At 38.8% G+C, this 22340-nt stretch overlaps 1 protein-coding gene across 6 annotated transcripts in view; it reads right to left on the bottom strand.

The window, feature by feature from the left end:
- Window positions 1–320: 320 nt before the first annotated feature.
- KCNN2 (potassium calcium-activated channel subfamily N member 2) overlaps window positions 321–22340 on the bottom strand; it is a 77029-nt gene continuing 55009 nt past the window's right edge. Inside the window, exons 6-11 of one of the 6 annotated variants that reach the window (XM_030004440.2) lie at window positions 12737–12847; window positions 10089–10216; window positions 7505–7513; window positions 5391–5460; window positions 5092–5161; window positions 3386–3500 (exon numbers count right to left, since the gene is read on the bottom strand). In XM_030004440.2, the coding sequence (XP_029860300.1) occupies window positions 5141–5161; window positions 5391–5460; window positions 7505–7513; window positions 10089–10216; window positions 12737–12847 (339 nt within the window). In that variant the 3' untranslated portion in view covers window positions 3386–3500; window positions 5092–5140. Of the gene's footprint in view, window positions 3501–5091; window positions 5162–5390; window positions 5461–7504; window positions 7514–10088; window positions 10217–12736; window positions 12848–20471; window positions 20615–22340 lie in introns of those variants that run through there. The other 5 variants (XM_030004439.2, XM_030004437.2, XM_030004441.2 and 2 more) reach the window with 5 other exon arrangements.

Here is a 22340-nt window from a genome sequence, read left to right as displayed (position 1 = left end):
CTGGAATGTAGTGAAAAGGAGAAGTCCAATAGCAACTGAAAGCTGAATTTTCCTATTGGTGAGACTAAAGCAAGAGGTGCATGAAGCTTTTCAACTGTAACATAGTAACTATGCCTTATGCTTTGAGAAAGATTCCTTGTCATTTGTAGACAAAGTAAAATCTACGTTCAACCACACAAGCAGTTTCAGAGATGTGTCATAACACCACTTTTTCCTTTTGGTGAGCTCAAACACTGAACACGGTGAAGGAGCTTAAGTTTTAGAAATAAAAAAACCCAGTAATTGAATTTGTGGTACTACAAAACTCAAACAAGGAAAGATTAAAAGGAGTTTTTTATCAGGAGTAAGAAAATCAAACCCGTACTGCTTTGGCTCTCCTAAACTTAAGTTTATATCTACCTTTTCTTTGACTGCATTCACATGTAGCACTTAAGTGCTTTTCAGAACCGGGTATTAGAAGAAAAGAATCATCAGTACCAAAAATGCAGATAAAATTTTTGTAGTGAACTTTAGAGTAAATTAAGAAATTGAACTGGAGTATTCCATGATGTCATCATTTGTTATTTGCTTTAAAAACAAAGACAGGAATCCAAAAGAATTTGGCAGATTGTTAGAGAGCCCTACTGATGGGGATAATCCTGGTACATTTCACAGCCCTGCGTGCATAAAGCTGATACAAGAATTTAGTAGGTTCAAGCTCCTGCGTCCTACTGTGTAAAAGACATTGAGAGGTCAAAGATTACAGTTGCTCTTTCACATCAGAATAAACCAGCTCAATACTTATAGCTGGATCTTAATTCAAACTTAACTCTGACAGATTGGCAAGAATTTTCAACGTGGAGCTACAGTTCTTTAAAAACCCAGTTGTACAACCCAGATGAGAAAAAAACCATGTCTTAAATATAAAAAAGATGTAAACAACAAAAGAGCTAGTTCAAGCTGACAGGACAAAAAGGAATGTATTTAAACTACAGCAAGTGTATTTCACATTCAATGACAGGAAAAATATTCTAAATGAAACACAAAAAATGGGAGAATGGACAGAAAAAAGCTTCAAAAAAAGAATTCTGAAACTTGACTATTAATTTCCAATATTATTAATCACTACTTCTAATCCTGCCAAGAGTGTAAAGCGGGTGGCCTCATGACCACTCAAAAATCTGATGTAGTTTAGGAGTGGGCTAGCACGGTATTAGCACTATGTAATATCCATCTTTTTCTTTGGGAATGAACTTCATAAAAACAAAAGCAGAACTGCAAATACTGTGCATACTGCTTATTGTTTCCAGTCACAAAATACCATAGCCTGGTAAACAAGGCACTCCAAAGGCATGCAACTCTCCTGCTCATCTAGGGGGAAAAATACTGCAAAGTCATCACCTTTCTCAAGGACATAAAAAGTGTTGGAGTAACGCTCGACCTTTTTGTAAACAAGCAATGCCTCTGGATTTAACTTCTATTCATCAGTTATATATTTTGTAACCCCCCCCAAAAGCAGACCCTTTATTTTAAACAGGCCTAAAGCACCTGCTGTTTTTCAGATTATGTATTTGGTTTGGGGAATTTCAGGTGCTGGGAAGAACAGCTCTTCTGTCTTGTCCAGCACAGCTCTGCCCTGACTTTCTGCATTACTATCTTCCCTGCCTGTCACTACTGCCCAGAACTCATGATGTCTCATGAAGCAATGCCCATTTCCTTCACCTGCATGTTAGTTAATTCTAGGCAGATGTAGCATTCCTCGGAAACAAGCCTACTTGTTATACTCAGCTATAGTGTTACCCTTGTCTGTAAATTGAGGGGGGAGGGGGAAGGGGGAAGGGGGAGACTAGTATATTTCATAAATAGCAAATACTATAAAATATTTCATGAAGCCAAATAATTCTCTGTTTATAATTAGGAACTGTGAATGCAAGTCGCATGTACTGAGCATTTAAGCTTACTTAGTTTTCCTATTCTGGAATATAAACCAGGCAAAAAGTCAGCCAGATCTTTTTCACAAATGTGTACATTATGCTGTGTGGGTTTTTTTTTTTCAAGAAAGCAGAAGACCACATTATTTATGCATGAAAGTAAAGCATCACAGATACCCCACTGCCATAACTCCAGTCTACAGCAGGTTTTTTTTGCAACAGTTTTTGGAAATATTGCTAAAAGTGTCTTGCTAAGCTTGACTGCATAGCAGAAACCATGGGGATTACCCAAACATAACGTATACAGAACACTGTGCTGCCATCACACAATTGTGTATACTATAACTCTGTGTGTCAGTCATTCACCAGAAACATTAAACACAAAAAAAGGGAGTGGAGAAACTAGCAACCTAACACTTTCAAAACCCAAATAATATTAATGGGAGACTGCCAGCTTGAAAGTGATGCTTCTGTCTGGACATACTTACCTGGCGTAATTATGAGACTCTGAATAAATGAACAGGACTTTACCTGTGCTTTTTGCATGCCAGTAGCTTTACAAATAGTCAGTTTAAAAGATCTTTGCCATGGGCATTGCATAAATAATTTTATATACATAAGTATATATGTATATATATTATCTATGTGTGTGTACCAATGCATGTTAAACAACAGCCCTAAGAAGATTTAAAAAACCCATAGCGTACTTCATAACTTATTTTCTAGGATAAACTGTATTTTTAATTAATCACTTCAGAAATCGAAGCTGTCAGTGACCTTTTAAAATGACTATACATATACAGCACACTGATAGATGAATATTGATTTTTTTCCCCCTCCACTGCAAGCAAAGTTTAGAGAATTAGTTTTCATACTGAGAGATAATTATTAAGCTTCAATTTTGATTCTTAAAAGTTTATAATTAGGCCTTTAAATTGTGAGCTTTTTTTAGTTGTTAAGTCCAAGTAACCAAGCAACTATGTGCAGAAATTAACCTTTTTATTATATTATATACTGTAGTAGTAAAGTTTGTTTGAAGTGCATGAATAAAAAGTTAGTGAAATTACAGGAGGAACAATCTAATATAGCAATAATAGGTGCATTCACTGTGCATCTGAGAGGAGGAGGGGGGAAAAAAGAAGAGTTTTCACTCATTTTGGCCTAAAATGTGTTCAGGTTTCCAGGATTCTGACATCAGAACCCAGATAACACTGGTTAGAACCATAGGGCTTTACAATAAAAGCTAAAATATTGACCATATGATGGCAAAAAGTCTTTATTTTGTGGTTAACTTATTCTCTTCTAGCTACTCTCTGATGAGGTTGGTGGTGCTGTGGAGGATGATCTCCTTCTTCTTGACAAAGATCGTGATCGTTCAGCACTGTAGGCAACATGCTTATCATAATTCTGTATCTGAGCCTCGAGGAAATCCCTCTGTTGCTGGCTGATTGTCTGGCTAATCAGTCCAGGAAGAGCTTGAATGCTACCAATTAAAGTTTCCAGTTTAGTTTCCAGAGTAACAATTCTCTTCTCAAAATCTTCACTTCTTTCATTTAAGTCAGAAATCATGTCATACATGATGTTTTGAGTCTGAAAGTAGAAGGATGTAAACAAAGGTTTAGAGAGACCTTACAGATACTGTAACAAGTAGCACAACTCTACAAGGGTTTGTAAATCCTTTTGCACTTCACAAAAAAAAGGATATGAATATTATAACAATATCTAGTCTTGTGAAATAATTTTCCTTGTAGATACAGAATAAACCTTCTACTAAATTTGCTGAGCAGAAATGTAATGTATTTTGAGTAACACTTTAGATGACAAGGTCTAAATGAATTAGACAAACGACGAGAGCTTTTTTGGAAGTTCAGGTTCTTAGAAATGCACCATGCTAAGCTTTGTCAACAGTCAGTTGTGTAAGCCACCAGAAGACCGAAGGCTCCAAAGCTGTGATCCATCCTTGACTCTTCTCTATTTCCTCTGGTTTTAAACAACCTCATTCTTCTAAGCAGAACACAAATGTTGTTCATTTGCTTTCTCCTTAAACTGACGAAGTTTTCTTGAACTGGCTGTAGTAAGAGTAGGTGAGTGGATTGTTTTTGAAATGTAGTGCAAGGAGGAAAAACTCCATTGTATGCTTCTCTACTTCTGCATTCCCCAGACTATCTGCCCTCTACAAAACAGTGTTTGGTTACAGCAAGTGTATAGGGTGTACTTTAAAATGCCATAGTGGTCAGTAAAAATGTAATCTGAAATGTGTTATTTCATAGAGACTTGGAACCGGTTAAAAATAATGACTAAATTTCTCCCTCTGATAGACTGAGACTTCAGATTAGACTTAACTAGAGTCAAAACTGGATGTAATTCAGTAGACAAACTGGTTGAAGTTTATAAACCATCCAAAGGGAATGAATATTAATTGAATGACTGCCTGAAATGTAAAGCACTTCAGTATCACATGAGTTTCAATAACCCATTTCTCTGCTCCCTGTTTCAAGATGCTAGTATAACCCTTGAAAGCAAAGTAGTCTATGTTAAATAGTAAAGTCCTTATCAGTTGTGAGAAGCATTAGACTGAAATGTATTTTCAGCAACCGAAGTTGTCTGGTGGTTCTCTAAAGCAAAAGGGGAGTGAACACTGAAGAGTTTAATCTTTGCTTTGATGCACTTTAAATTGAGGGAGGTTGTAAGGTACATGAAGAGGTGTACAAGAAACCCTCAGGAAAAGCCCATTAATGCCTCTAATGTAGCCTCAAATTAAGATCAAAGTAACTGTTAAATACTGAGGTCTAATGTGAAACCTGGAATGTTATCAGCTCAGCCCTCTCACTCTCTAGTTGTTATTTGATATTAATGAAAAATCCCAGCAACAATAGACAAGCAGTTTGCAACTGAATAGCCTGTTTTACCTCATCTCAAATGGCTTAAAAAAGATTAATAAAGCCTTACGATGTATAGGCAAAGTAGGCAGCTATTATTCATTATAAAAACTTAAACAAATACAGACCTAAATTTACTTGTCCAAAGTCACTGCTGCATAACACAACAGGAACGGAAAACCAGAACCTCTAATTCCAGTCTGTGTGAGAGCCTGTGTACTATGGTCCCTCATGGCACAGTCACTAGAACCGGATGGGAAATCTCTTTACTACACAGCACTACACTACTACGGCCGACTCACAGTTCAGCATTTACCATGACCACTGCAGTCGCTTCAGGAGCTCTCAGGATCAGCCTCTCAACTGTGAAATCTTGTTCAAATGCACAAAAAAAAAATTTATGGTGCATTCAAACTTTTGTCAGAGCCATAAACAAGATGTTTCATTCAGTAGGTGTGACCACAAAACACACACATATTTTCATTTTCTACAAATAACAAACTTGTTAACAATATTTGCATGTATAATGCATAACATTTTCACTTACAAACTCTTCATTTTGAAAGGATGAATATTAAAACAACAGTAAGTGCCTACTAACCTTTGCCAGGTCCACCAAAGTGTTGGCTTGATCATTCAGCTTCCTTTGTTCCATTTTTACACTTCTTAATCTAAAAAGTGGAATGTTAAGTCAGTTTTTTTTGTGTATGTGGTCATATTAGGATTTCTAAAAAGCATGCACAAAACTTACAAGAGCAAATAACTGCATGGACAATGCCTTGAGTACTTTGTGTAAAGTCAGAATTGGTCATGTGCCTGCTACAATGAGAAGCATGCTTCTTCAACACCGCAAAAAAGGAAAGAGCAGGGGAATGTGATGTCCTTGAGAATACCATTTGCCATGGTCAAAGTTGAATTCAAGAAGGGAGATAACAATTTATCCAGACTACATGAAAGAAAGCCAAAACATTCCTGAAAGCCTCAGTATCGTGACAAGTAGATATAGGAAGAAACATAGAGCAACTGTTTTTTGTCATTAATGTTGTAGCAATCAAGAATCTTCCCATGCCTACATGACTAGATACAGGTATTAGCCCTGTTCTGTCGGAAATGGATTGGGTTAGCAGGTGTTTGAACCTGATGGAAATACAGTGATAAGTGAGTTTCTCATTACTTTAAACAGAACTTCCATCTGACCAGCAGCTAAATAACCAACACACTTGCCAATACATTTGATTTGCTTACATAATTTGTGATTCTAAATATAATTACATTTTAAACTTACATTAGACATTTCTTTTCAATGCACTATTTAAACTACAGCACTGAAAAGCTATGAAAGAAGCAGCAAGGGTATATTTTTCTCTTTGATGCCTGCCTATCTGCATTATTATTAGTGATGCACATTCTTTGAAAGATATATATATATATATATATATATACACACATGACCTTTCTTACGTGTCCCCTGAAACAAAGTCCATGTTTTTCAGATTAACTACTAGAGGAGTGGTTTGCAGATGCAATTTTCACAAATAAGCAATTTTGCCCTTAAGTACGAGTCATTTGTTCAACATTTCCCAACAGAGAAATCCTTGGACTTTCAGTGACTTTTCTGGTGGCTGTTCTAAGCAGGAAATAGCATTTTTTCAAAAACAACATATCAAGTTATAAACAATGTGTTACAAGATACCATGCAGTCTACTAGTATGTCAAGGGCCAACCAAGCCAACCATTTGGTCAGCTGTCACATGAAAATAAGTTTGGCAGCATTTTGTGGCAGGTGGGTTGCTAATGTATATTCTGCCTATTTCTCAGTGATGGTGTTACTTAGAAAGCTTGTTTAAAGAAAGCTTTCTTGGAGATATTCCAAAATCAGGAAGTTTCTGTTCGTATCTTTAGTTACCAAGCACTGCCTTGCATATCTAGGCTAACTGCCATGAGAAAGTAACTTGTGAAGAGTGAAATATCTTTTAAAACACATGGAAATAACTGTTAAGGTAGAAATCAATTGTTCACATAAAACTGACATTCCAGTGGCTTGTTACTGGCATGTCATATGCTCTTCTTTCCCTGGAGGCTTCCTTCAGAGCACAGCATAAATGCAGACTATGAACTGGAGTTATTCTAAAGCAAAAAATACAGAGCAGTCTCCAAGGTATGGAGTTTTATCATCACAGTCTCAGAACAGAATAATTACTCAGAGGTAAGCATGTAATGATTTGACTGGAGAATGATAACCCCAGTGTTTTGGTGAGCATCTCTCAATTTGTGGAACATGTGTTTTCTGCTTTTCTTAAGATTCATTAACTCATCTGTTTGTCAGTTAGTATTTTAATTTTAAAATTCCAAGAAACATGTTGTTATTGTAGCAATACAACTACCAGCTGACACCAACATGATAATTCCTCTTGGTAACCAACCCAATACCTATCACAGACTGTAAAAATGTATCTCTAGATAATGGCAAGTCTTTAGCTGCAGCAGCCGGATTTAAAGAAAACTGTCAGACTTTCGTTCCTAAATTCATTAAAAGAAAATATGAAACAACTTAATTTTATGAACTTCACTTATCACAGCAAAAGATCATGATTCTCGATCGCATTTCCATGGCAGCAATCAGACCACTGAAGTTCACAAATAAAGACTCTATTTTTTGCATGCAGACAGTAGTAAATTCTGCAAATTTAGAAAGGAACAGCTTATACAACTTACTTCCGAGCTCTATTTTCATTTTGTTGAAATAAAGAGACAAAACAAAAGAAAACAAACTGTAAAATATACTAAAACAACCAAATGAGCACAGTGGGCTCGATTCAGCAGGTGGTAAGTCCTAGGGAGTTGCTACTTCTTTCAATCAGTAACTGCCTGAAGTGCAGTCTAATGCACTTGCATTCATGAAGAAGGAACCTGCAATAGCTTCAAACTTTCCCATTAACTATCATCTGTACATTTTCTTATTCATACCATACATAAAATGTCTTTTAATAGTATCATTTAGACTGATGATTTCACCTTCATCTTATTTAGCGTGCATGAGAAGCAAAAAAGACGCAGACTAGCCGAAGGCAGTTTTAGAGCTGTGACTGTGAGTTTGAGACTGTTACCATGATCTGTTCTGGTTTCTTGTATAAAAGTGGCCCTGAAACTTCACTCCTTTTATTTCTGTCTCCAGTGAAGTGGTTGGAAAGGTGAAGGAGGGGGACCAATAAAAACCTAAGAATCCAGAAAGATGGAAAAGAGCCATATACTACCATGAGTCACTGGAGAAAAGTTCAGAGATGCAAAGGGAGAAAAAGTAATTTGCACTCATCTACTCTGCTACAGCTGGAAGAAAGCAAACTGCTAGAGAGCAATGTTTTCATCCACAGCAAATTCTTCAGCATATTGAGAAAATGATCCTTTTTTTTTTTTTTTCCTTAAATACAAAACTTTTGGAAATGGGATGCAAAGTGCTGAAGGACAAGAGGGAAATGCATTATTAACACAGCTGTTCAAAGTTTGGCTGGCACAGCGAGGAAAAAATTACTGCTGCCACCTTTTTCACCCCACCTCATTAATGAATTTTTAAGGCAGGTTCAGAACACCACTTTATATCCTGTGAAGATCTTCTGGGCTTGAATGATACATAAACATGCAGATCGAGCCTGCTGTGCTTTTTAGATTCTTCTCTGAACATGAGTGTGCGCACACACACAGACACACACACAGACACACACAAAATAAATAGCAAAGTTAAAACATTAAGGAATAACCTTTGCAAACAAGGATTCGAGTCCAGCAAAGGATGCAGAGGACATGCCATACTCTGTCCCAGAACCTCTGCCACTCCTCTCTGCCTCCCAATCCTTTAAGCTAAGCAGGATGACCAAACTGGGAAAAATATACTTTTTATATCCACATAAAAATGCCTCGCCTTTTGTCGTCTTTCTATTCCTTCAAGTATTTCTGCAATAGCACAGTAAAATTTAATCCTGCAAGTTTGTTAAATATAATATAGTAATCAAGGTTTATAGAATACTCATACCTTAAGCTTAGCTACCCATTGCTGTAAAACATTGCTATGAAACACAGAAACAATGACTGTTAGCCTAAATTTACTAACAGGAAATATGGTAACCTGGCCTTTCCTTCCTGTCTTTCCTGCAAGATGACACATAAGTGTTCCTTTCCTGCTGGATGCTTCCCTCACATCTCCTCACAGGCTGGCTCAGACACAGACCCACACTCAAAAGTTATTAAAACATCAGTTCAAAATTAAACTTAATTTATCTACATCTCCCCAGTATCTCCTGGAAACTAATTCCATAGGCTGTACAAATGGCTGCCTCAGGTAGAGCAGACAAATAGTGGCATGGATCCTGACCATTCCTCAAGAAGAATGTGTGGTTCCTGGGGACAAAAGTCCCTTTTTAACTCCCATGTAGTCCAAGGAATAGCAACTGAATCATTGTGCAATTCTGCTGGTTTTGATGTGCTTTATGACAAATATGTATTGTGAACTTTAGATAAATACTTACAGTCGGGCAATACCATAATTCAGCTTAATCCTACTACTGGCTACAGTTCTCAGGCTTGTTTTCAACCTCTTAAGATTTCAGTAGAGGGGAAGAACTCATGTGAATCATGCCAGAGGTGCTCAAAGGTCACGCACCAACTGTTGGCATATAGTCCCTTTTTCTAGAACAGATGCCAGGGGTCATAGCCGACATACCAACATTTGATTTTATGCACTGAGACTATATGGTGGAGAGAGGCAACTAATTGCTGTTGCGCTGTACAATGATGCTTGATGTATATTCTTTTCATTAAACACTATATACATACTCATAGGCTCTCTTCTATCCCATCATTCTGATTTTAAATTCTTAAAACATCTACTACAAATGAAACTTTTTTCATTTTCTTCTGTCTATTGTAGCTTGTATCTTACTACCTGAAAGCAAATACGTAACAACAAAGGACAGTCCCAGTGGCAAAAGACAAAAAAAGTCTTAGATAATTCAAGAAGCATGGGAAACTTCCAAAAAAAATACAAACAAATTTGATTTACCCTAGATTAGACATACACAGCCATCATAGGGTTTTTTTTTTGTAAACAGGTAATACACTAAAACCTTATCTTTTTCTTACTCTGAGAGAAAAATCAACCTCAAGAGCAATGTTCTGTGAAGGGGAGGGGAGTGGGGAGAGAAGGGAGGGGGCAGGATGGGACATGGGGACTAAGAGTGACTATGAGGGAAAGGGAAACTAAGAGAGAAAACACCTGGAGAGGAAAACAAAGCAAAATAGTACTTACTGATGAATAGCTTGCAAGAATTTGCGTTGATGTTTCCTTACTTTCGCATGGTCTATCTTTTTAACCAGCTTTGTGTTTTTATAAATTAACCATGTTTCCCTGAGTACATTGGCCGCTGCATTTTTCACCTGTTTAATAAAAGAAAAACACCAGGCTGACAAAAGTAGCATTATGTCATGTTTTGTCTTTTCTGGTATAAACTCTTTCTAAAGCACTTAAAACCCTGCCTAACTGTGGGAAGTGGGGACATCAAGAAGCTGCAGCACTGAGGGCAGAAAGCTGTAACTGGACCAAGGGGACTGTTGAGCAATTCCTGTGTTACTTATAATATTGGGACCAGCTCTCTTTGCATCGGGAAAGAATTTGTCCCTCTTTTAAAGAGTTAGCCACCATTTGGTGTTTATAGCAATATAAATTACAGTGAGGAAATACTAATGCATTATCTGTATGGTAATTAACTAAATTTATTTAATAGGATCATAAAATTTCTCTCTTTCTTGTTCTATGGTTACTACCTCTTAATTCTCTTAGCCATTTAAGAGTCTTTTAAATTTCAGCGATGTTTGAACATATTTTTTTTCTTTTTTTGTTTACTTTTTTATTCTTGTTTCTTTTTTACCATTCTCTGAGGAGATGAAAAAGTATCTTGTCAATTAATGCGGCCAGTGTTCTATTTCATAAGTGCTTTAAATTTTTTTTTAAAATTAGGCTTTCCATAAAATGTTAAGGGTAAGACCACCTCCAGTTCCTTCTTTGGTGCTCCAAAATTTGCTTGAAAACAACAGACAAAGAATTTCAATGCAATGTTGATTAATGACAGAATGACTAGGTTACTTGCAAACTGTCCTTATTATTCATCTTGATTTTTCCTCCCTCCAAATTTATATCCTGCCAGTCACTGCAGCATCAAAGTTAAGTCAATGTCTAGGTAAAGGCATTGCAGGAATGCCATGCAGTAGCTCTTCCCAGCAAGGGGTCCCCACCTTGTACCTATAGAAGTGTTGGAGAACCTTGGTCCTGACTTCAGTGGAAGCACAATTACATTTCAGAGACCTCCTCAAAATCTCTACCTAGTCCTTGCATTTCCACAAGGTACGGCTATCTTCAGGCTGTGAGGAAACCTCTCTAGTATCCGCATAACTGATTTGTGATCTGATGTGCATGTCAGATTTGTTTGCTTGGTTTGCTTTTCATGTGCTTTGAGTTTCATGAGTTTGAAGCTACCCAAGCACCACTTGGATACAGTAATAGACTGATGTGTAGATTTATATGAAGGACAGCTGAATAAAATAAACTTTAACAGGCACAAATGAACACCAGACTCAAAATCTTGCCAATCTTTACAAAATGTTTTTTCTCTCCTGAAAGACACTTTGAGCTCAGCTGTCAGATTACACTAGAAAAGTGCCTGTGTTAGGAAGGGACAAATTGCTGTCTGTGGTCTAGTATCAACAAGACCTTAATTGACTATAGTACGAGTGTACATCAACAAGTTCAGATAGACACTCCAAGTCGGACACCCTTTATACTTACATGAGAACTGCCTTCCCACTCATCCCTAGTCTTTCCCCACCGTGACTGCTTAGGGGAGATACAGGCTGCTAGTGGTGACCAGCATAGAAACAAGGGAGCCAGCACAACCAGAGCTGTGTGCCGACATGTCCTGGAAACACAGCGTGTAGAGACATGACGTGGCTCTCTGCAGCAGAGGACCCGTGGCAGCGCAGCACTGCACCGCTGCACAGACCTGCGGTGAGCCAGCCAACTCCTTCCTGCCTGGAGCAGAGCCCTCGTTTCCAGCTCAGGCATGGACATCCCTCTCCACACCATCAGTAAGGACAAGCTCTGCTGAGCTCGTGTTGTGAGCGTACGGACCTTCTCCACATTGGCTCGTCTCAGTAACGAAGATTAAACAAATTGAGAGGACTGTGTAGCTCCTACTCATTTCCTTGTTCCCTCAACACTGACCTGTTTTATTTCAATAAAGGATATCTATTGCCTTGTTCGCTGCATTCTTTCATTTCACAAGATGTAATTTAAATCATATTTCATAAGGAAAACTTTAAAATTTCTTTTTATTAATTCTAATGATTTCTACAGTTTTTTTTTAAAATAACATCTTCTAAAAGTATTATTACCTACAAACATCTTTCAAGGCACTTCAGTACTGTGGGTCGGCAAGTGAGCCCTGTGCTGAGTACACAAAGGAACTGGAAAGACTGTCTCGCACAAACTATGAATATGTCTTTGTCTTAAGAACATCCTTCATAGCTTGAAATTCTTGTATATATCAGTCATTTCACCTATTTTAGCTACAAAAATTTTATATATTCTCATATGCTGCGTGAAAAGTTTTTTTTAGTTTAATATAAGTCTTTAGTTTCACAGCATTTAACTGTTGGTTATACCAATTATCTTTCAGGTGCAAGGACCCTCTACAGAAGAGTATTCAAATCCTCAGAGTCTGCCGAGAACTCGCAGTTGCCCTCAGTTCAGAGAAAAGCTCAAGGCATTCACTTCCTCCTCCTTGCAAAATTGCACCCATGAAAAAGTTCAGTCGGAGGATGGAGCAGGAGACTATTGAAAACAAATGCAGAAATAAATTAACACACATTTCCTTTCATTTGTGAATATAAAGTGTGACTTACTCTTTTAGTTAGCTGGGTGTCCATCATGAAATTATGCACATGTTTTTCAGCTTTGGTAAGTTCTAACTTCCTTGCCACCACAGCTACCACCAGTGCAGTGCACCCAGCACCCTGAAAACAATAAAACAAACCCCCAAGATGTTACTACTGCATTTTGCAGAGTTTTTAATTGAAGTTTCTCCTTTGCTGTGGAAGTATGGCAGGCATCAGGTGATTCATCCCTGGTAAATATAGTGAACACGCTACAGCTATTTCCGTTCAGAGTAATAGGAAAAGTCAGTAATTACGGGCTGGTAAACTGTCAAGGCATCAAAATAATTAGTGAGCAGCATCATTTAAAAGTCCTGCTTTTTTTCCTGCACGGGTTGAAAATTTGAACACATCCCACTTCTAGTGCATAAATAAAGGGGGGGGATCAATACAACTTTTAAACCCCAGAATATTAGTAAAAAAATGCAGAATACCCTGTTCTTAACAATTGTCTCAAGGTTACAGCAATTGCTAAAGAGGAAATAAGATTAGATTAGTATTTAGCATACAAAAAGAGAAAAGCTTCTTAGGATTTTCTGTAGGGCCTAAAAATAATAATAAATTTTGTATTTAATCACTTCAGTATACTTTCCTGTTGCTCTCTGAGTCCTTCAGCGATCTTTTCCTATAATATTTCTGCTTATCTTATTACCATTTAAAACAGCACACATATATAAGACCATTTCTTCAAAACTTGGATGAAGAAAGTATCCATTTTCTCACTTGTGCTATGTATATGTATGCGTATGCATGTATATACACTGACATGCATGTTCACAACAGGCCAAAGCCAGCAGGTGCCTGTCCCTTTGAAATAGTGCCTTTACCAGCATTACAAATTTAAATGTTTTTGGAGGGGGGGGGAGGAAAGGAAAGGAGGCTAAAATGAGCCATGTAATGAAAAGCAGTGTCTATTATACACATCTAGAGGTATCATGTACTTTACATTATTAATAAATTCTGCTGCCTTAGTCTTTTTTTTTTTTTTTTAAACAAATCTTTACAGGTTCTTTTTTAAAAAGTACAAAAATCACATTAAATATATGAGGCTGTGTTTAACTTGCAGGTTCACCCTAGTTGTTACTAGATCACCTGATCTAGTTGTTACTGCACCTGTGTCAGTTACTCTCCAGCATAAAGCAATCTCTTGTTGCACATTGAAGCTTACCACATTTTCATTCGCAGAGCTTTCTTCCACTCTTTCTGTATTTCTCCCATTTACTCTCTCTCCATTCCCAACCTCTCTAACTGCCTTACTCTCTCCAGAAAATCCAGAAGAAAGCTCTGAATCTAGTTTCCAAAATACAAATTCCACTAATAAACACATAGGGACTGCAAAATAAATTAACGCATTGGAAACCCTTATTCGCATAGTGTCCTCAAAAAAATGAATCTGCTCTCTGTGCTTACTTACTGAGGCACCCAATGAATTTTGTGAAAGTCTCCAATTAATTAATTCTCCATTACCCTGGTAGATTGTTCCAAGAAATCCATCTGCTCCCTCACAAACACCGAATTCTCTCCAATTAGTTCTCACGTATCACAGCTTCTATCCCCTACCACTCTCAACATTCCCTTGAATAAGTCCCTTGTAATTTTGCTGCATTTCCTGCTTCTCTCCCATCCTCAACACTAAGCTTTCTAGCTTTGCTCTCCCTCTGTTCTCCAACCCTGAGCCAACAGAAGTTCATGAAATTTACTTGAAGTCTTGCTCTCTCCATAAGATGAGTCAAAATGGGGCTGTAAGTAAGTTCCTTTGCTTCTCCACATCCCACTAAGAGTTAAAAAAGAAGAAGACAGCCAATGCAGCTCAAGGTTGAGCACTTCAGAAATGCATAGAGCCTTCTGAGAAGAGGACTAGGCAGGAGATGCTCTACTACATGCCCTGCCTCCCCCGAAAATAGACAGCTCTCCTTTGGTATCCTTCCTGTGAAGGAGGGCAGGAGGGAAGTGCTAATACGTAGAAGACTTCTCTGCAGGCAAATAAATAAATTACCCCATACAATAGCAAGAATATGGAGAGAAAAGTAGACATCTTTTCTCCCAGTATGTCCGGATAACTGGGGCCAGATGTTGATTTAATGACATAGATTGAGTTCTGCCTGTTTACAGCAAAAATGCTAAAATGGAACGAGATTATTGATATAGACACCACTGGCAAAATGGCACAGAACAGCTGTTTATGTCAAGTTACCAGGGGAGAGAAATATTAAGTGCCCCTTCCCAGCCCCCCGCAAAAAGGCTAGAGGAATGGTGACAGACAAAAGGAATATGGTTTGAGTTGAAATTATTCCAGCCTTTGAGATTAACTCTCATGTTTTTTCAGAGTGGCACAGCAGTTATAAGGGCCAAACACTGTTAAAAACAGCAGGTTTATATCTCACATGAAATAAACTGCCTGCAGCAGCAGAATACTGTCACTGGCAAGCTATGACAATCACCTCTATAATGTATATGCACTGCTATCTTCCTTATCTCCAGCACAGCTTACTGCAACAGCAAGGTATTCTAGGTTTAGGTTACCCCTCTTGGCTTTGTGGGATATGATGGGATCTCAGGATATGAAAAGGAGCTCTTTTATCATTTCTGCAAAAGAAGGAAGTATTCTACTATCTGCATGTTTACATTTTGCAGTACCTTGAAGGAAAAAAAATTACGCTTATTCTTTAAACAACAAACAGCTTACAGAAAAAAGATTGAAATTCCATTTAAGGCACGTGATGCTAACTAATATTTTAAGTTACGGTGCTCTGCACTATTATATGGCTCCCCTACAGATCTCAGCATCCTTAAAAATACTAATAAAGTGAGAATTATTCAAATTATGGAAATTAAATAGAGGCAATACAGTTACTTTAAAATGGCAGCATTGTAAGATCATACTTGCCCTGTTTTTGAATATCCTGATTCACATGAAAACCAGTATGTTCAGGGCTTTTTTTTAAATCAATACTACATAATGCAGCAGCTCCTTTTTTACTAAAATGACTTAGGCTACATAAAAGCACCATGATAATTATTTCAGCTGCAAGAAGGGCTCTTTTGAGAATAAAACTCTAAAAAGTCTTATATTTGATTACTGCATTTTATAATTTTCAACATCATTCTTTTTATCCTGTTTTGAAGTAAATAATAAACTAAAACACTGCTTCAAGCTCTTGCTTGACTTTCAGGGGAATTATATATAATACAAAAGAAATTAAAAAGGCAGGAATGTATATATTTTCAAGTATCAAGGCAGTAATTAATTCTATTTGGAATTTGCAGTCCTCAGTCAGCCCCCTGTCCACCTTTTGCATTACAGAGTTATTGTAGTGTATTTTGGCTTGGTAAGCACCCTGATTTTAAGGGCGCTTAGGACTTGCATCATGTCAAAATTTGAGGAAAAAGAGAATGAAAGAATATTCATAATGTTCCCTCATCAGTCCACTGCAGCTTTAGCTAGAGATACACGTATCCGAAAGCCACCAACTTCTACCCCACTGAACAGTCCATTCAAAGTGTGGCTGGCGTAAAAGATGAGAAAGCAAGTGTCAGATTTCAAAGAATTAAAAAGCACCAGTTTGTGCTAGTTAGTAAATGTTCATAACTGTTTACATCAGAACAAGCCTATTTCACAAGAAAGGGAAAAAATGGCCAAAAAATTTAATTAATTGATGCTGACTATTCACATTTTCAGTGATTTCAAGCAAATTTGAAAAACACAACAATTCTGCTTTCACGGTTTCTCAAAACTGCAGAATTCTTTTTCTATGCAGAAAAGTTTTCTATGTGTTCACATGAAACAAAGCATCAAACGGTTATAAGCTGTGTTGACAATTTAGACACAGCTGTTAATAACCTCGACACAAATTACTACAACACACACGGTATAAGCAACTTGGGCAAGCCAAAGTTAAAAGTTTTACTATATTGCTCATTTGCTCCATTTAATGGAAACAGGTAATAACAGAATTAACCATCCATTAATCTGATTTCTTTCAAGTACTCTGTGATCAAGGGTTTGTCAGCAACCACCAGTTTAAAAGCTGATCTACCTGAATTTTTCTATTTTTCAGAAAGCATGTAGAGGCTGAACAAACTTATCTACTAAACCAGAAGCCCTTAAGGATCACAGATTTAAAAATGGGCTTCTCTAGAACAACAAGACCAGGATTCCACCGATGAGCTGAGCAATGCCTATTTCCTATTTGCAAGGATCTGAAGATCAAGCACGTGAACCTCATCCTGAATGCATGATATTTCTTGCTTGATATGAACTGGTGTGTATTAGTCTTCAGTAAAAGCAAGAGTCTGAAAACAAACATATGACACATCCTCGATCTTTCAATTGGGCAAAGCAACAAACACTGGACTGCAGTGGCATCAGATCTCTGACGGTGATGTAAAACTTCCATTTGTGAGCAGTACAACCTTGAAGCATAAGGTCTGCCGCTTTTTACACTGGACAGAATTCCCCTTGACTGTCAATCCGTCCTGTATGAAAACACTTTGATGTGTCTGCAAACAACTTTAGGATGTTCTTCATATCTTAAATTCTAAACATGCTGCTCCTGTTCAGGTCAAAGAATGATGCCTTAAGTTCAAATGCTCATGCAGGTAAGCAATAGTCCATGAAAGCCCTCCTTCAGTACCCTCTTTGCTGCCTAGAATCCAAACTGAGTTGCCCCGATAGAAATAAGTGTATGTGGATATCTGACTCACATATATACTTATGTATTTGTTAAACACTAGTAGGCTAATTATTTTCTCAGTTACACAAGCCTAAATGATGACTGCTGTTCCTTAGAAAACGAATGGAGGAACGGACTAAGTTGAGGGAAAAAATAAAATGTCAACAGGCATTGGCTTTTTGACGTCAAGCCCACACTATTTGAAAACAGCAAGAGAAGAAAGGTGAAATTCATTGTATTTTAAGTTACACTTTAAATTTAGCAACTTTAACAAATGCTTAAACACACCCTTCAGAACAAAATAACTATTACTTGGTGTTATCTTTCACTTTACCCTTAGGCATCATAAACTGGAACTTTCCCTATCTGTCTGCACAGTCTCTCCCCTTGGTACTTAGTTCTGAACTACTGCAAGCTTCCTTTCATCTGCTTTAAGAAAGCAAATTTATCTCTTTCTTAGCCATATCAGAGATTGCTGCAATGGTTATTTTCTTTGCCCATCATTTTTACTATGTTACTGTGCTCTGTTGTATTGGTTTTGTGTGGCAAGGTTTTGGTAGCGGGGGGGGTTACAGGGGTGGCTTCTGTAAGAAGTTGCTGGAAGCTTCCCCTGTGTTCGAGAGAGAGCCAATACCAGCCGGCTCTAAGACGGACCCGCCGCCGGCCAAGGCCGAGCCAATCAGCGATAGTGGTAATGCCTCTGTGATAACATTTTTAAGAAGGGAAAAGTTGGGACAGGCAGTATTTTGGCAGCCGGAGAGAGGAGTGAGAACATGTAAGAGAAACAACCCTGCGGACACCAAGGTCAGTGCAGAAGGAGGGGGAGGAGATGCTCCAGGCGCCGGAGCAGAGATTCCCCTGCAGCCCGTGGTGAAGACCATGGTGAGGCAGGCTGTCCCCCCGCAGTCCATGGAGGTCCACGGTGGAGCAGATATCCACCTGCAGCCCGTGGAGGACCCCACGCCGGAGCAGGTGGGTTCCTGAAGGAGGCTGTGACCCCGTGGGAACCCCGTGCTGGAGCAGGCTCCTGGCAGGACCTGCGGATCTGTGGAGAGGAGCCCACAGAGAGGTTTTCTGGCAGGACTTGTGACCCCGTGGGGGACCCACGCTGGAGCAGTGTGCTCCTGAAGGACTGCACGCCGTGGAAAGGACCCATGCTGGAGCAGTTCGTGAAGAACTGCAGCCCGTGGGAAGGGCCCACATTGGAGAAGTTCGTGAAGGACTGTCTCCTGTGGGTGGGACCCCACGGTGGAGCAGGGAAGAGTGTGATGAGTCCTCCCCCTGAGGAGGATGAAGCGGCAGAAAACAACGCGTGATGAACTGACCGTAAACCCCATTCCCCGTCCCCCTGTGCCGCTGGGGGGGTTGGTAGAGAAGCCGGGAGTGAAGTTGTGCCCGGGAAGAAGGGAGGGGTGGAGGGAAGGTGTTCTGAGATTTGGTTTTATTTCTCATTACCCTACTCTGGTTGATTTGTAATAAAGTGAGTTAATTTTCCCCAAGTTGAGTCTGTTTTGCCCGTGACGGTAAGTGGTGAGTGATCTCTCTCCTGTCCTTATCTCGACCCACAAGCTCTTTGTTATATTTTCTCTCCCCTGTCCAGCTGAGGAGGGGGAGTGATAGAACGGCTTTGGTGGGCACCTGGCAACCAGCCAGGGTCAACTCATCACATCTGTCCATCGATTCCCTTCTCTATAGCATCACATATAGAACATTTGTCCTCAACTGCAATATTTTATGACTCCAGGCTCTTCCATCTCATGCATTTGAGCTCTAATAAGCCCTTTCAGACAAAATCCTTTGCATCATCTCTTGACTTAGGAAAAGCTCCCCGGAAACACGTACGAATTTAATATATAGTTTTCTTTCAAATTCCTCCCCTTCTTTTTTAGGATTTTACTTACTACAAAGCCTAGTAAAATCAGTGAAGGTACTTAAGATTCTGGTGTGCCAAGATCACTTGTTTTTATCCTACATAATGCCTCCTTGTTCCCCACTTTCTTTGCTATATGGAGATGGTAAACTGTTCAGGAATTTGGACTATATAATTCTACTGTCTTTATGCAGTACTGGTATCAACAGGATCAGGTGTTATGAGTCCTGAAGTGCTACAAGAATATATATAACAATGAAGATAGATGGTAGGTCTCTATTAACCAATTATACCGTACACATCACAGTACTAGACCTGACTTTGCCTTTGTTCTCCTTCAGATCCTGCTGTGGTTTGCTGAGATTATGTATCAATATACTTACTATATACTATACCAGCTGAGATGCCTTTAGCAGTCTAATCACAGTCCTCTGTCCTCTTCACTGATGCAGCCCACCCTGAGCTTTCTGCTGTCATCATCAGAATCGCCAGACCAAAGCTGACTAACTTAAAGTTAGCGCAGAGAATTTCACATCATGGCAAATCACAGCAGACAGCCATGGCAGCTAGAGGGAAAAAGATGGTGTTGCCCAAAGTATCCAGTGAGGGTGAGGCTATGAAATTTGGATGAAGACAATGCCTTTCCTACCGCTCACAAGTGCCAAGACTCAGGGTTCACACTGGTGCAATACACACTGATTGCAAAACTGCAGAGTTCAGGCTTAAATAAAGTTTAGCATTTACATCTAACATTCTGGTAATGGCCCAGTTTTAGTGATAACCAAAGAGAGGTGCTTGCAACTCTTCAACTAAAGGGTTATCTAAGGCAAAGAGTGGTTAGCACTGGCTGATAAGCTGCACTGAAAACAGCATTTGGTCAGCAGAGAAACCCTGTACTGTAAGCAAATGCCTCTGGCATTTCCTCTTGGTTCTTTCTTTGGTAAGGTTCCAAAATAACGTCACAAGATAACAATGAATTGAGCCATTTCTGCAGCTACCTGGAGGTCATATATATGCCTGGAGGGTTCTAATGGTGAGAAAGGAAGCAACGCTGTATCAGCGTCTCAGCTGAAAGTCTCCTGGCAGCTTTGGTTTACTGGACTGGAAGTGAAGTGCAGTCTGTAGTGCTGTAGTGGTCACAAAAATGTCCTGCTATACTTGCCTGTAGCTGAAAGAAGGCAGTTGCCACATTTCTTGCTCACTTCCCTTGGGATCCACTGAGGGAGAGAGAAGGTCCGCTTTGCAGACATATGGTTCTGGTGGGAAAGTTAGCTCTGCACCAGAAAAGGCACAACATTCCTCCTGCTGCTCTGCGTAAAACGAAAATCCTGTAAAAATTTAAACAGGCATTTTGTTCATTTGGGTCTCTAGAAGGTGGACTTACAGGTCCACCAGGGGAGAGGAAAAAAAAAAATTTAAAAAAATCTTGCTTGAAGTAAAAAATACCTCTCCAAAACAAGCAATACAAAAGTTGAGGGAGGAATCCATCCACAAGACAGACAGAGGCTAAGGAAATGGTGTTGTATAAATGTGGTTTTGCATTTGTCATTGTTTACTGGGAGAGATGTGTAACTTTGCAACACAGAAAGAAAACAGGATGAGTAATAGGACAACTATGCCATCTCAGCCAAAAAGGTGACTTAAAATAGTTTTCTATTATTTATACTTTCATATATTCAATATTTGCCTGGCTACTATTGTCTTCAGTGGAGTTTGTCTGCGCCACAGCTAGAATTTTATTGCAACATTTAAACTTCTAATCTATACAACAGCAGATGACCAGATTCCTTTACTTCTAATTAGTCCATAAGGTTTTTAGCAATGTTGCAAAAATAAAAATTATGAAGAGCATTAAATGTTATACAGACATAGGAAATTGATTAAATACTCTCAGATGCAGTAATGGGTAATCATAGCAGGGGTAAGTAAACTCCTTTTCTTGAGTAATGCAATCTGGGTACCAAGAAAGGCTTCTGGGACAGCACAGAAAATGCTGATTTCTAAAATGAAGACAATCTCTCTTCTGCAGGAGAGCCTATAAATGATAGTAGTGTTAACTCCGAGAAGCCCAAGAACTGAATGCACCCTGGTGGCTCGGCTCCTGGGAAACCTTCAGTGGTCATAACAGCTAAAAAATCCCTGGAGATCAAGATGGTTTGTATCAATGTGCAAAACCCCTTTTTGCTGAGCAAGAAGGTGAAATCTGATGTCACTAAATGAGCAGGCTCAACAGACTACAATGCTGATGGGAAACATTACTTTAATAATTCAGGATGATGGCTACTGATGATGTTCTTGTCCAACACCTGTGTTGTAAATACAGAAGTTTCATGAGAATACATGTGAAAGTATATTAAAATTGCGGTTTAAATCTGAAGTTATTGCAGATGAAATTACATTTTTTCAAAACAAAGCAGAAGTTTTGCTGTAACAGTCATCAGCTCCCATCATATCTATGTAAACAAAGATATCATGGGACAGTTGCTGTTCATTCCAGGCAGGAACTAACTGCCTTTGAACTTGCTGAAATGCATCCGTAACTCCTAGCTAGACCTAAGTGGGAAACAGTTCCCCTGGCCTCTGACACTTCAAAACTTTCCCTGCTCTACTGGTATGAACTGAAGACCTTCCAAGGGAGGTTTTTTCCCTTAATTTTTCTAATTCTAAAACAGGGTTACACCTTCCAGGAGATTTTGTTTACTCAAATGGAGGTAGAGCCTCTGCCATTCCCTCACATTTCAGATTACTGCCCTAACTGCCACTACTTCAGGGATCACTCTCTGGAGCTTCTCAACTCAATTTTGATCATTTATTTTTCTTTACTTCCGTTACAAATTTCATCCCAACAAGCCATAGCCATAAAATAATCCCAAACTATGTTTGTTCCTTACTAAAGGTTCCACTTTGGCAATCTGGTGTGCTGGAACAACAATAGTAGAGGAGCTGAAGAATTTCTGAGCAGCCCAACTTTTAATAGCTTCAACTCTGATAATTCAAGCATCATTAACTGTCTTCTCCATATTACGTTTCT

Source organism: Aquila chrysaetos, chromosome Z, assembly GCF_900496995.4.
Source record: "Aquila chrysaetos chrysaetos chromosome Z, bAquChr1.4, whole genome shotgun sequence".
NCBI classification, from domain to species: domain Eukaryota; kingdom Metazoa; phylum Chordata; class Aves; order Accipitriformes; family Accipitridae; genus Aquila; species Aquila chrysaetos.
This window is presented reverse-complemented; position numbering and strand designations above follow the sequence as displayed.